This window comes from Babylonia areolata, chromosome 26 (genome assembly GCF_041734735.1).
Source record: "Babylonia areolata isolate BAREFJ2019XMU chromosome 26, ASM4173473v1, whole genome shotgun sequence".
Classification (NCBI taxonomy): domain Eukaryota; kingdom Metazoa; phylum Mollusca; class Gastropoda; order Neogastropoda; family Buccinidae; genus Babylonia; species Babylonia areolata.
The window spans coordinates 2,587,033-2,601,924 of NC_134901.1; the positions used below are offsets into that span (position 1 = coordinate 2,587,033).

General features: G+C 43.0%; 1 protein-coding gene across 2 annotated transcripts in view; it reads left to right on the forward strand.

Annotated features, from left to right (window-relative positions):
* Nucleotides 1-14,102, forward strand: part of LOC143300466 (uncharacterized) — a 28,933-nt gene extending 14,831 nt beyond the window's left edge. For both annotated transcript variants that reach the window (XM_076614169.1, XM_076614170.1), the window contains exons 11-17: nucleotides 477-637; nucleotides 1,364-1,564; nucleotides 2,468-2,628; nucleotides 3,072-3,254; nucleotides 3,685-3,969; nucleotides 5,330-5,617; nucleotides 6,950-14,102. In XM_076614169.1, coding sequence (XP_076470284.1) covers nucleotides 477-637; nucleotides 1,364-1,564; nucleotides 2,468-2,628; nucleotides 3,072-3,254; nucleotides 3,685-3,969; nucleotides 5,330-5,617; nucleotides 6,950-7,135 — 1,465 coding nt within the window. In that variant the 3' untranslated portion in view covers nucleotides 7,136-14,102. The remainder of the gene's footprint in view (nucleotides 1-476; nucleotides 638-1,363; nucleotides 1,565-2,467; nucleotides 2,629-3,071; nucleotides 3,255-3,684; nucleotides 3,970-5,329; nucleotides 5,618-6,949) is intronic.
* Nucleotides 14,103-14,892: the final 790 nt, after the last annotated feature.

A 14,892-nucleotide genomic window follows, 5' to 3' on the forward strand; every position in this document is an offset into this window, starting at 1 on the left:
CTCTCCCTGTTTACACTGCAGGCACTTTCAGTGCACCAAGTGCGGCAACAAGTACACCATATTTACTCTCCCTGTTTACACTGCAGGCACTTTCAGTGCACCAAGTGCGGCAACAAGTACACCATATTTACTCTCCCTGTTTACACTGCAGGCACTTTCAGTGCACCAAGTGCGGCAACAAGTACACCATATTTACTCTCCCTGTTTGCACTGCAGGCACTTTCAGTGCACCAAGTGCGGCAACAAGTACACAATATTTACTCTCCCCGTGTACGTTGCAGGCACTTTCAGTGCACCAAGTGCAGCAACAAGTACACCATATTTACTCTCCCTGTTTACACTGCAGGCACTTTCAGTGCACCAAGTGCGGCAACAAGTATACCATATTTACTCTCCCTGTGTACACTGCAGGCACTTTCAGTGCACCAAGTGCGGCAACAAGTACACCATATTTACTCTCCCTGTTTGCACTGCAGGCACTTTCAGTGCACCAAGTGCGGCAACAAGTACACGACCCCAGAGGCCTTGGAGCACCATATGGCTACCACGTCCCACCAGTACCCCTGCCCCCACTGCAACAAGGTGTTCACCTGTGAGAGGTTTCTGCGACGACATCTGCCCATCCACGGTTCTGAAGGTGACAAACATATTATGATATATTAAGTATGATAGCCAGCTGAAAGCATATTTGTACAGATGTGTTTTGAGGCCGGATTTGAACTCAAATTTTGTTTCAACAAATTTGAATGGTAATGATAATGAACACTTATTTAGCGCTTTCTGATGAGGTAGAGCTCAAAGTGCTTTACACGTACAAAACTCATTGACTATAAATGGCAAAATGATAAGCTAAATCAGTTTACACACTCACTGCAAACAGACATAATGCCATTTGTACAGCTCTTTCTCTCTCTCTCTCTCTCACACACACACACACAAACACACCATTCGTTGCATGGATAATGCACACACACACACACACACACACACACACACCATTCGTTGCATGGATAAAAAGTTTGGAACTGCGTGGAAAAAAATATCAGAACTGCTTAATTAAACAGGTGAGTCTTCAGAGAAGATTTGAAAGAGGCTGTTGAAGTGGAGTGTCTAATTTCAGAAGGAAGATTTGTTTTCATATGGTTATGCCTTGAAAGGAAAGAGTACGTTCACCCAAGGATTTTGATCTGACAGAAGGAACACACAGGATAATATTGTCTAAAATCACTCTTAGTGAAAAGACGTAAAATCAGTAAACAACAAGAAGAAAGAAGACAATTACATATGATAAACTAAAAACACCAAAGCCAGCTAATAAACTAAACCAGTTTACATATGTGGGTGTGTGTTTTATGTGGTGCAGGTCAGTTTGTGTGCACGACGTGCGAGAAGCGGTTCAAGACGGAGCATTACTTGAAGTCACACCAGCTGATCCACACGGGAGAGATGCCCTACCAGTGTGAGACATGCCCAGCTGCATTCAATAGAAAGGACAAGCTCAAACGGCACATGACCATTCACGAAACGGTCAAAAAGTACCGCTGCCCGTTCAAGTCTTTAACTGGTGTGTAGCAACCAACTGTGTGGTGGTGGTTTCAGGTTTATGTATGTTCACAGTTGATAAGTGATATCACAGCACAACATAGCTCCCAATAGCAGAGTGCATGGCTGCCCATCCTTACTAAGTGGGGTTGTTTCAATCTTGCTTGAGCCTGTCTTTAACTAACATACCTCACACTTGTTTTGATTTTGTTTCAGTATGTCTTTAACATATCTCACACTTGATTCAGTATGGCTGGAGTTTCTCTTTGACATATTCTCGCTACACTTCTATGGTGTATGTCATGCATTGATGGCTTTTTTTTTTTTTTTACGATCCCAGATGATTGTTCCCATGTTGCTTTCGTCTGTCTGGGGTAGCGTTCAGAGAGAATGGTGTTTATTTGTTGCTGTCCAAAATGCCAGAGGGCATAATGGGCAGTACGTAAGCAGTAATAATGTTTAACATGACTGTGTAATGGGTGTTTTATATAATAACGTATAGAAAACTAGAGGAAATGTGTTCATACATAAGATATCCTATGTGTGGGTTGTGTTCTTTCCACATTACGTTAGCTAAGCAAAGTGTCCATAACTCTATGCCGATGCTAGATATAATGTCTATTCTATGTTATAAAACTGCACTGTTACACATGATGAAAATGTGTCGACCTTGACCAAATTGATAGAACAATAGAAGTATAATGACTTATGATGACGATGTTATTGTTAATGTACTCTGTATTCATTTTCTTTTCTTTCTTTGTTTTTTCCCCTTTCTTTTCCATCTACTCTGAATTGTTATAATGAATTCATATACAAAATAAAACGGTGGTCAACCCAAGAAAGTCCGGGGGAAAAAAAAAAAGAAAAAAAAAGTTAAACATATGTGACACTTGTGTGCACTGTGCGTGGTGTTTGTGTGCAGGTTGTCCCAAAGAGTTCAACCGCCCGGACAAGCTGAAGTCACACATCATCACTCACAGCGGCATCAAGCCTTTCAAGTGCTCCGTGTGTGGCAAAGGCTTCAGCCGCAGACCCCACATGATGGAGCACGAACGTGGACACAAGTCAGATTACCGCTTCAAGGTCAGTCAGTCTGCCCTTTTTCACTCCCTACTGCCCACCCACTGCCCCCCACCTAAAAAAAACAATAACAACAGAGTCATTGTTACTTAAAAAAAATTTTTTTTTACAAGGCTCAAGATGGTTTATACATCTAGATATCTGTGTGTGTGTGTGTGTGTGTGTGTGTGTGTGTGTGTGAAGTATAGTTATATTATGTTCAGGCTATTTTTTTTATTTTTAAATCCTGTGATGAACGATTGACCATATGGTCAACGTCAGAGACATTTGTTTATGTATTTGTGCATGATTGTGACTGTATTTGTGCCTGCTTTTTTCATTTCCAGGTGGGGTTTTTTTTGGTTTTTTTGGTTTTCAGGTTCTACAGGATGATCAATTTTTACAGTTTCACACACAAGCAACCAAAAAAGAGAGATAAAGATAAATGTGTCTTATCGTGATTTCAGTGTGAAAAATGCGGTCGGGGGTTCTTCCGTGCTAAGCTGTACAACGAACACAAGTGCCAACCAGGCCGGGCCGCCGAGCCCCAGCTCTTCAGACCACGTCGTCGTCGTCGGAAGATCGGGCGACCGCGGAAACGGGTGCTGATGATGGCGCAGGAGGAACTGCTTCAGGAAGAAGCGTCGGAGGTGAGCAGTTTCAGTTTCAGTTTCAGTTTCAGTTGCTCAAGGAGGCCTCACTGTGTTTGGACAAACCCTTATTCACTACATCACATCTGCCTGGCAGATGCCTGACCAGTTGCATAACTGGATGCACTTAGTCAGGCCTTGAGTGCGTGCACGTATGTTTGTGTAGCCTAACTGTCAGAGGGGGTTTCATCTGCAGAACTTTGCCAGAGGACAGTGCCAAAATTGCCATGGATTCTTTTACAGTGTACCAAGTGCATGCTGCACACAGGCCTTGGTTTAACATTTCATGTGAATGACAAGAGACGCTCTGTTTGATTTTCCTGTCCATCTTGTGAGACAGGGTGATTGATATCTGGATCCAAACCCAGACTCTAGCGGACACTGCACTTGCAGATAAGCGTCTTTACCATTCTGCCACCTTCCTCCTCAGGTGGGCGCGAAGCCCCAGCACCACCAGAGCACCCCGGGTCTGCGCTCGTCCAGTGGCATCCGTCTCCGCAACGCTCGAGTCGCTGCCGCCATCGCCAGTCAGATGAAAGGCAGTGGTCGGTCAAGGGGTGGCAAGTCTGCTGGTGGGGAGAGCTCGGGGACAGATCAGATGAGCACAGAGAAGGAGGGGGTGGAGATGGAGGAGCAGGATGAAGGGGGGGTCCCATCGGAGCAGGAGCAGCTGGAGCAGTTGGCCACCTTGCATGAGAAGCAGCTGGTGACTCAGGTGAGGCTTGGTCAGTGTGTTGTGTTGTGTGGGTGTGTGTGGTGTGTTTGTGTTGTGTTATGTTGTGTTATGTTGAGTTGTGTTAGGTTTGTGTGGAGGTGTTTTGTGTTGTGTTGTATTGTTTTGGGATTTTGTATGGGGATGCTGTGTTGTGTTGTGTTGTATGGGGGTGTGGTGTGATGTGTCGTGTTGTGTTGTGTCTGGGTGTGGCATGTTTGTGTTGTGTTGGGGTTTGTTGTATAGGGGTGTGTTGACCATCGGCTGCCCAAAAGGCTCTTCTATGGCGAGCTGCAACGAGGGAAGAGATCACACGGAGGTCAGAAGAAGCGCTTCAGAGATACTCTGAAAGTCTCTCTGAAAGCGTTTGATATCAACCCTGACTCCTGGGAGGAATCTGCAGTGGACCGTGACAAATGGCACGCTGCTGTGCACAAAGGCGCCAAGTTGTGTGAGGCCAACAGGACTGCTGCAGCTGTTCAGAAGAGGCAGGCCAGAAAGTCACGGGCAAACAAGCTCCCTGACAATGATATGCCTGTCTTTGTCTGCCCCAACTGTCAGCGAACATTTCGTGCGCAGATTGGACTATTCAGCCATCTGCGCATTCACAGATAGATTCATGAGCATCCTCCCCCCCACCCCACCACCACCCTCCCCCCATCCCCCAGCTGGATGACAACGATGGTCATCATCGATCTCGATGGACACACCACAACAATGTGTGGTGTGTTGTGTTGATGTTGTATTGTGTTGTGTTGTGGGTGTGTGTGTTGAGAAGGGGTGTGTTGTGAAGGGGAGTGTTTTGTGTGTTATCATTATATGATTGTCGATTTGTCAACCTCACTTTCTTCTTCTTTGTCTGTTACGCTAAGCTGCTTGGCTGTTGGCCATTGAACAAGCAATCTGAGCGTGTGGAAGAAACTGCAGAGCAGAGTTGTCCAGTGTCTTTGCCGACCACTCGAGTGGTTGTAGAAAAATCATCTTTGATAGGAAAACAGATACACCTGCAGGCAGAAATAGGGGAAAAAAGAGAAGAAAAAAGGTGGCACTTTCACTGTAGTGACGCGCTCCTCCGAAGGAGAGCAGCCCAAATTTCACACAGAGACAGCTGTTGTGACATGACAAAAGAAGAAAACAACAGAATACCATACAATAGAATACAATACATTACAGTACAGTACAAAATATTACAATACATTATGATTTTATAATTTTATATAATACAGTACCATACCGTACTATACCATACCATACCATACAATGTGATGCAATACACTAATCACCCTTTTGGTTCAACCCCTCCCCTCCCCCTACCCATACCCCCCCCATCCCCCCACACACACCCTCCCCTCCCCCCAAACAGGTACTACCAGGTGAGCTGGACGACAGCCAGGTGATCGACCACTACGTGGTGCACCTGACGGAGTGCAGCGAGGGTGGGGTGCCCACCCTGCACACCTCCCTCACCCCGGCCACCCTGCAGGCGGGACTGGCTGCTGGCACCCTGCAGCCCATCACCATCATCGAGGCCACCTCTGTGCAGATGGCCGGGGTGGGGGTGGGGGCTGGGGCCGTGGGGGCAGGGATGATGGAGACGGGGGGGCTGCCCGTCATGGCCGTGTCGCAGGGTGGGGAGGTGATGGCCACACAGGTGAGAAGCTTGTGTGTTTTTTAAAAAAGAAATTTTTTTCAAAAAATAATTTTTTTATGACGTGCAGGTGGTGGTTGCTTTTGAAGAAACAAGGTTTGATGTCTTTTTGTTTCACTGTCATGCAGGTGGTGGATATTATTTTATTTTACTATAATGTAGGTAGTGGATGTGGTCTTATTTCATTCATTATCATGTTGGTTGTGCAGGCTGTGCATGTGATTTTATTTCACTTTGAGACACATGGTGGAAGCTTTGGACACGACCACCTTGCAGCTTTGAAAAATTTGTTTGTTATTTTTGTTTTTGTTTTTTGATCGGAATGTGTTGATGGATGCAGTGGCTGAATGGTCAGAGCCCTGAAACAATTTGGTGCTGTCGCTGGTCTATAAGGAAATCGTTTGATGTAATTCTGTTTCACTATCATGCAGGTGATGGTTGCTTTGGAAACAACAAGATTTGATGTGATTTTATTTCACTGTGGTGGTGACAGGTCTTGATTTTTTTCCCATTATGCGGTCAGCTGGACTTTAAGCATCATGTTGAGTCATGCAGGAGGTATGAGCTTTTGAAGGAACAAGATTTTATGTGATTTTATCCCACTATCATGTTTTTTTTGGGTTTGTTTTGTTTTGTTTGGTTAAACATGATTTTATTTTGAAAAAGAAGGAAAGACATTGCAAACGCATAGAGCAGCAACAAGCCAAAGCTTATGGTGTGCTCGGTAAACATTTGCACACAGTGAATACATAACACAGCAGCAGCATTATGAATTGAAAAAACATCAGATATATATTAAACCTCGGAAGAATTCTGAAAGGAAAAAAAGAAAGTACCGCTAAAGAGAGGAAGAGAGAGAGAGAGAGAGAGAGAGAGAGAGAGAGAGAGAAGACATTATTGATATTATATTGGTACATGAACACGTATACATTAGTGGTCGTAGATCTTGATTTTATTTCGCCATCACGCAACAATGTGGTACCTTTGGAAGCAACAGCAAGACTTGACGTGATGTTGTTATCTCCCCTGTGTCATGCAGGTGGTGGTAGATCTTTTATTTCACTATTACGCAATGAGGCGGCACCTTTGAGAGCAACAAGACTTGATGTGACGTTGTTATCTCCCCTGTGTCATGCAGGTGGTGGTAGATCTTTTATTTCACTATTACGCAATGAGGCGGCACCTTTGAGAGCAACAAGACTTGACGCGACGTTGTTATCTCCCCTGTGTCATGCAGGTGGTGGTAGATCTTTTATTTCACTATTACGCAATGAAGCGGCACCTTTGAGAGCAACAAGACTTGACGCGACGTTGTTATCTCCCCGTGTCACGCAGGTGGTGGTGGCCTCGGACTCTCCCAGCCAGCAGCAGACCCAGACGTTCGTGACGTGCCCGACCCAGCTGGTGGACCTGACGGCTGGGGACCCAGTGCTGCAGGGAACAGAGAGTCTGCTCAAGGCGTCTGCTGAGATCCTGCAGACTGCCGCCCAGGCTGACGACCACACACTGCACAACCCCTGAATTATTCTTGTGTATGTGGTTTTTTGTTTTTGTTTTTGTTTACCACATACTGCACAACCCCTGACTTCTTGTATGTGTTTAAAAACAAATTTAATTATTTTTTTTGTTTACCACATGCTGCAGAACCCCTGAATTATTCTTGTGCTTTTTTTGTTTTGTTTGTTTTTTGTTTGGTTTCTTTCTTCTTCTTCATCTTCTCATTTTTGGTGAGATGGACACACCTCAGGTCTCTGTGATGAAGGCCAGCCGTACGTTGCAGGCCCTCCTCTACACAGCCGTACAGCTTCTAGTTTTTTTTTGTTTTTTTTTTCATTTGTTTTCGTTTAAAGAAATTCCCAGTTTTTACAGTTCAGGTCAGTGCGTATGAACGCACTGTCTTCATGGCGACTTTGACCTCTTTCGGAGGTCGCATAGACTATAGAAGTGACCTCGACTCCTTTGGAAGTCACATACAGACTGCAAACGACCTTGAACGCATTAGGGAGTCACATGGAGACTCTGCAAGCGATCTTGACAACTTCCATCTGAAGACTGTATGCAGCGACCTTGGCTCCCCTCATTTTTTCATGTGAAGGGATGCGTCCGTTGTGGAGAGATAGAGAAGGGTTGGCAAGAAGATTAGTTGAAATATTAAAGAGACATGCTTTGTGTCGTGGGTTTGTACCACTCATAGATGTGTTGTTTGTGTGGAGAGAGAGAGGGGTTTGCGACAGGATTAGTTGAAAGAAAGAGGCATGGTTTGTGTTGTGGGTGTGTACAGTACATAGACGTGTTGTTTGTGTGGAGAGAGAGAGGGGTTTGTGACCGGATTAGTTGAAAGAAAGAAGCATGGTTTGTGTTGTGGGTGTGTACAGTACATAGATGTGTTGTTTGTGTGGAGAGAGAGAGGGGTTTGCGACAGGATTAGTTGAAAGAAAGAGGTATGGTTTGTGTTGTGGGTGTGTGTGGTACATAGATGTGTTGTTTGTGTGGAGAGAGAGAGGGGTTTGCGACAGGATTAGTTGAAAGAAAGAGGCATGGTTTGTGTTGTGGGTGTGTACAGTACATAGATGTGTTGTTTGTGTGGAGAGAGAGAGGGGTTTGTGACCGGATTAGTTGAAAGAAAGAGGTATGGTTTGTGTTGTGGGTGTGTACAGTACATAGATGTGTTGTTTGTGTGGAGAGAGAGAGGGGTTTGTGACCGGATTAGTTGAAAGAAAGAGGCATGGTTTGTGGCGTGGGTTTGTACAGTACATAGATGTGTTGTTTGTGTGGAGAGAGAGAGAGGGGTTTGCGACAGGATTAGTTGAAAGAAAGAGGCATGGTTTGTGGTGTGGGTGTGTACAGTACATAGATGTGTTGTTTGTGTGGAGAGAGAGAGGGGTTTGCGACAGGATTAGTTGAAAGAAAGAGGCATGGTTTGTGTTGTGGGTGTGTACAGTACATAGATGTGTTGTTTGTGTGGAGAGAGAGAGGGGTTTGCGACAGGATTAGTTGAAAGAAAGAGGCATGGTTTGTGTTGTGGGTGTGTACAGTACATAGATGTATTGTTTGTGTGGAGAGAGAGAGGGGTTTGCGACAGGATTAGTTGAAAGAAAGAGGCATGGTTTGTGTTGTGGGTGTGTACAGTACATAGATGTGTTGTTTGTGTGGAGAGAGAGAGGGGTTTGCGACAGGATTAGTTGAAAGAAAGAGGCATGGTTTGTGTTGTGGGTGTGTACAGTACATAGATGTGTTGTTTGTGTGGAGAGAGAGAGGGGTTTGCCACAGGATTAGTTGAAAGAAAGAGGCATGGTTTGTGTTGTGGGTGTGTACAGTACATAGATGTGTTGTTTGTGTGGAGAGAGAGAGGGGTTTGCGACAGGATTAGTTGAAAGAAAGAGGCATGGTTTGTGTTGTGGGTGTGTACAGTACATAGATGTGTTGTTTGTGTGGAGAGAGAGAGGGGTTTGCGACAGGATTAGTTGAAAGAAAGAGGCATGGTTTGTGTTGTGGGTGTGTACAGTACATAGATGTGTTGTTTGTGTGGAGAGAGAGAGGGGTTTGCGACAGGATTAGTTGAAAGAAAGAGGCATGGTTTGTGTTGTGGGTGTGTACAGTACATAGATGTGTTGTTTGTGTGGAGAGAGAGAGGGGTTTGCGACAGGATTAGTTGAAAGAAAGAGGCATGGTTTGTGTTGTGGGTGTGTACAGTACATAGATGTGTTGTTTGTGTGGAGAGAGAGAGGGGTTTGCGACAGGATTAGTTGAAAGAAAGAGGCATGGTTTGTGTTGTGGGTGTGTACAGTACATAGATGTGTTGTTTGTGTGGAGAGAGAGAGGGGTTTGCGACAGGATTAGTTGAAAGAAAGAGGCATGGTTTGTGTTGTGGGTGTGTACAGTACATAGATGTGTTGTTTGTGTGGAGAGAGAGAGGGGTTTGCGACAGGATTAGTTGAAAGAAAGAGGCATGGTTTGTGTTGTGGGTGTGTACAGTACATAGATGTGTTGTTTGTGTGGAGAGAGAGAGGGGTTTGTGACAGGATTAGTTGAAAGAAAGAGGTATGGTTTGTGTTGTGGGTGTGTGTGGTATATAGATGTGTTGTTTGTGTGGAGAGAGAGAGGGGTTTGCGACAGGATTAGTTGAAAGAAAGAGGCATGGTTTGTGTTGTGGGTGTGTACAGTACATAGATGTGTTGTTTGTGTGGAGAGAGAAGAGGGGGTGGCCACAGTGTTGGTTTGTTGAAAGCAAGAGACATTGTTTGTTGTCTGGGTGTGTAGCATACATAGAGGTGAGTGCATACATGCATGCAGTCCACACACATACTCACAAGCACACACACAAACATACATGCACATATGCATGTTACCTACTCGCATGCACGCACGCATCTTTCAGAGTTCAAGCTTTGAAATGCTGTAGATATTAATGGTGCTACATAATTATCAGAAACAAATGCTTGCTGGGTCTGTTCTCCCACCCTCATATCCACATCTTCTTCAAACAGATGTATGTATGTATGTATTAGCTCTTTAGGCCCAAATGGAAAATTGTATTTTCCTTGGGGAAGTTACCAACTTCCAGGGGGTTATCGGCCGTAGCTACTTTAGTTTTCTCCGCATAGGTGGATAGTAGTTTGCACAGGACAGGAATGTCAGACCCCTGCCGGAGTCTGCACTAGTGGGTCATGGTAAGTATGTTACTTAAACGTAATTTTAGGTAGAAAATTTTCTTTTCCTCGGCGACACCTGCAAATGAGCGTGTGCTTGGTGGAAGAGCTGACTTTATTACTGTGTAGTTTGTGGAGTTAAGTTACACAGGAGCATTAATGGCGATGACTTAACGATTCTTTTTTTTACCGTTGTTATGTTAGGGAGTGCAGAAAACCCTTGTCATTTTTCATTCCAGTTTGTGTATTTATTGTTATTATTACTGACTGAAAACAAGTTTTTAAATGATCACTCAAAAATAAAATGTGTACTGCATGTACTGTTAAGTTTTTAATTCAAGAAAGAAGTAGACAGTGTAAACCCTCTCCCCCCCACCAACCACTACCCACCCCCCCTCAAAAAAAAAAAATCTCAAAACAAGCAAATAAAACCCCCAACCACCAATATGTGTATTCCTATTATTGACAGGCTTTGACTAAAGAAAGGAACCAAGCAGTTGATAGTTTTCCAAAACAAGATAATAATGGTTTTTCTTGTGATTTGTATATTGTGCAGAGTGGTAACTGGTAAGATTGTAGGTAGCCATCATTGTTGTCCTGCATCCTAATTTTAACTATCTTGGATATGGTATTATGGTGACAAAATGACTTAATGAATAGATAGACAATTGTATATATTTTTACAGCTGATTTGGTGTGGCATGTATGGATTAGTCACCTTCTTGAAACTGAAAACTGAAAAAACTGAATAACATTAGTTTTCCACAGAAAAGCTTTTGATAGTGTATATCACCTGTTTCTTCCACACATGATGATTTCAAATAAAATTTGCTGAAACCAAAGATCTGAAGAAAAATCCACATTTGTTTGCTTTGACCTGAAAACATGTGTTCAGAGATGACTGACTGATACCCGTTTTGCATGCTGTTGGACGATGAACAAAATGTTTCGCTGTATACTAAGTACACAAGTCAGACATTTTTCTGTTTTTTACTTGAACTTGATTTATAGTTTGGGTGAATAAATATCCAAGGGGAGTGTATGCATTGATTGGTGGCACATTTGTATTTGCAGTTGTTTACCTTGAGGTTCTCTAACCTTGAGTTATTCCACACTCTGGCATCGTTTTGTTTCGTTGATCAACATTTACGAGATATTGCAGAGAACAAGGATGTTATTCTGTGACCCACGTGTAAAAGAAGTGAGTCTGTGTAATCATCTGGTCTTGGTTTGTCGGTGTGTGTGTGTGTGCGTGTGTGTGTATGTGTGTTTGTGAGTGTGTGTGTGTGTGTGTGTGTGTGTGTGTAACTTCAAAGTTAGAATTTTCTTGGTAGCCAGTAAGTAGTTTTGGACCAAACTTGGTAAGATGATCATGTTATGGTAATAGGAAAAACATTTACTTTAGGTACCAAAAGAAGAAGATAAGGTCTTGGGTTTTTTTTGTTTGTTATTTCATAATTCATGTGGTCAATTGAGTGGGTACCACATGTGAATCTTTGCCCCTCTTGATTTCATTTGAGCAATATTGATGTAACATTGTAGGTTACAGTGTTCTTCTGGAAGGCGTTGTTGTTGAAACACATTGTTACTGACAGGGACAGTGTTTGAACTATACTGCATGGCCTCTGATAAGTTAAAAATTTGGGGGACTCCAGGGAATCCCTTACCATATTTCTAAGGAGATCCCAAGTTTAACTAAATAAAAATCAAACTGAGCCTCAAGTCATCAGATGAGACGATAAACTGAGGTCCCGTGTGCAGCGTGCTGTTAGTGCACTGAAAGAGAACCCACAGCAACAGAAGCGTTATCCTCCGGCAAAATCCTGCAAAAAAGAAATCCACTCTGTTGGGTACACAAATATATATGCTTGCAATCAAGGCCTGACCAAGCACGTTGGGTTATGCTGCTGGTCAGGTATCTGCCTAGAGGATGTGGCGTAGCGGCTTTGTCCAAACACAGTGACGCCTCTTTGAGAAACTGAAACTGAAACCAAGAAGACCCAGCAACCTTCCGGGGTCACTCTGATGCTGCACATTCAAACCGGGTCTGTCACACAGAACAAACCCGTGCCTGATAATGTTGGTTCCAACATATGATCCATGGAATGTGCCCAGAAAGTTTGTCACACACATGCAAAGGCTGTCTTCCCTTAGGCTCCTTGTCACTCTTCATTAATTCAATTACTTGTCTGTTCATTTATTTGTGTATCTTATCTTCATTTCATTTCCCCTCAAGGCCTGACAAAGCACATTGGATTATGCTGCTGGTCAGGCATCTGCTTAGCAGATGTGGTGCAGCATATATGGATTTGTCTGAACACAACTGAACTGAACTTCTTGTCATAATGGTTTCCGGACCAAGAAGTGTCAAAGGGAATCATCACTCCTTTGTAGCAGACAATCTTAGCATTGATTGAAGCTCCGACTGCAGGATTTTCAGTTTGTTCTTGAAATTTCTTTGAACATCCCAGGGACCCACTCGGTGAACATGCTGTATATTCTTTCCATTTTCAAAGTGTCGGGTACTTGTATTCATGCATTTTCAGAAGCCGTGCCCTCATGAACACAGCAGTACAGTACCATCAAACTTTCAGAAAGAAAGCCAAGGCTATAGTATACTCTGAAGATAAGTTTCTTTTTTTGGAGTAAGGAGGGTGTGGGGATGTAGTTTAAGTTGAAGATATTGGCAACCAGAGCAGTGGTAAGACTGATGCTGGTGTGTTTTGAAAATGTGCCTTGTCCTTGTGTATCTCACTGAGAGAGTACCTGCCTTTGAGGTCAGAACATGACATGCTGCTGTGCATGTGGAATGATGGCCCAGAGGTAATGCGTCTGCCTAGGAAGCGAGAGAATCTGAGCATGCTGGTTTGAATTGCAGCTGAGCTGCTGATATTTTCTCCCCCTCCACTAGACATTGAGTGGTGGTCTGGACGCTAGTCCATCGGATGAGACGATAAACCGAGGTCCCATATGCAGCATGCACTTAGAGCACATGAAAGAACCCACGGCAACAAAAGGGTTGTTTCTGGCAAAATTCTGTAGAAAAATCCACTTCGATAGGAAAAACAAATAAAACTGCACGCAGGAATAAAAAAAAAAAGAAGGTGGCGCTGTAGTGTAGCAACGCACTCTCCCTGGGGAGAGCAGCTGGAATTTCACACAGAGAAATCTGTTGAACCAGCGTGCTCAGATTCTCTCGCTTCCTAGGCGGACGCATTACCTCTAGGCCATCACTCCACTCCATGATTTAGTGGTGATATTGTAAATACTGGAATGGACACTTCACTTGTATGGCCATTTTAAGTACTTTTGTGTAGCTTTTATTTGGTCTGTAATTTTTTAAATTTTTTTTTACATTTTTCAAAAATTTGTGGATGATAAATCAGGTGGAAGGGCTGACATCCTCAGCACAGCCAAGTCTTATTTGCCATAACAGGCTTAATGGTTAAGATAAAATGACATGAACAGTTGTTTTGCAAGTGCTTATTTGATTTTCAGACATGATAGAATTTTGTGCTGTTTTGTGTGGTTGTTTTCTTGTTTTAAATTGGGAAAGCAGTCCTGATGATTATAGTCCTGTAACTATTGGTCGGCCCGACTATGATAAGCAACAGAATGTGTCATGGACTGTGGATTCATTGTCACCATGTGTCATTACCTTAGGAAAGAAGAAAGACACTGTGGGTTTTGTCATGTGTGAATCAGCTGTCTCATCACCATTTATCCATATTATTTCTCTCATTAACTCAGAAAATTTGCACAGCTTTGACAGCTTAGAATTAAAAAAAAAAAAGCTTGAAAAATGATCTGTTTTCTGATTGTCATCACCCTTGCATAAATCCCCCCCCCCCTTTTTTTTTTTTTTTTTTTTTTTTTTTTTTTAAAGCTGTGTAACATGGTAATGGATTACTGTTCTCTCTGTGTGTGTGTGTGTGTGTGTGTGTGTGTGTGTGTGTATGTGTAAATGTGTGTGTGTGTGCGTGCATGTACACGTGTAAATATAGGCATGCATATGTGGATCTGTGTTCGTGCACGGTGCAGGCATACGCTTATGTGCATGTATGTTATGTGTGGTGCACACCTCACAATTTAAGTTAAAATGCATATCTTAGACACTTACAGTAACTCAAATGTGGAATTTTTTGTTTTTGTTTTTTTGTTTTTCGCAGTTCCTGTGACTGGATGGTCACAGAAGAAATGCCAGCATAAAGTCGCGACACACAAATATGACTGGAGTCATGGATATGTTTGTTTCACAGTGTTGTGAGCTGCTCACCTTTGCTTGTACAAATCTGCATTTCAGCAAACTGCTGAAATATATATATATACATGTTCTGACTGGAATTCAGTTGAATGAGTTATGGGACTTCATATATATATCGTCCGCTCTGCTTTATTTATTTTTGTCATTATTATATATATATATATATATATATATATATATATAACCAGTGTTTTTTTGCTCACTGAACTAAAGTTGAGCAGCATGTATTCTTGCCACAGTAGCTTTATCATGCCTTTTTGGACCTCAAGAGTTAAAAAACCCATTTATCTATGAGTGTGGGACATTGTGTCATAAATATATTTATGTTCAGTGGGAATTATTTTTGCTGTTAAAAAGTGATTTTT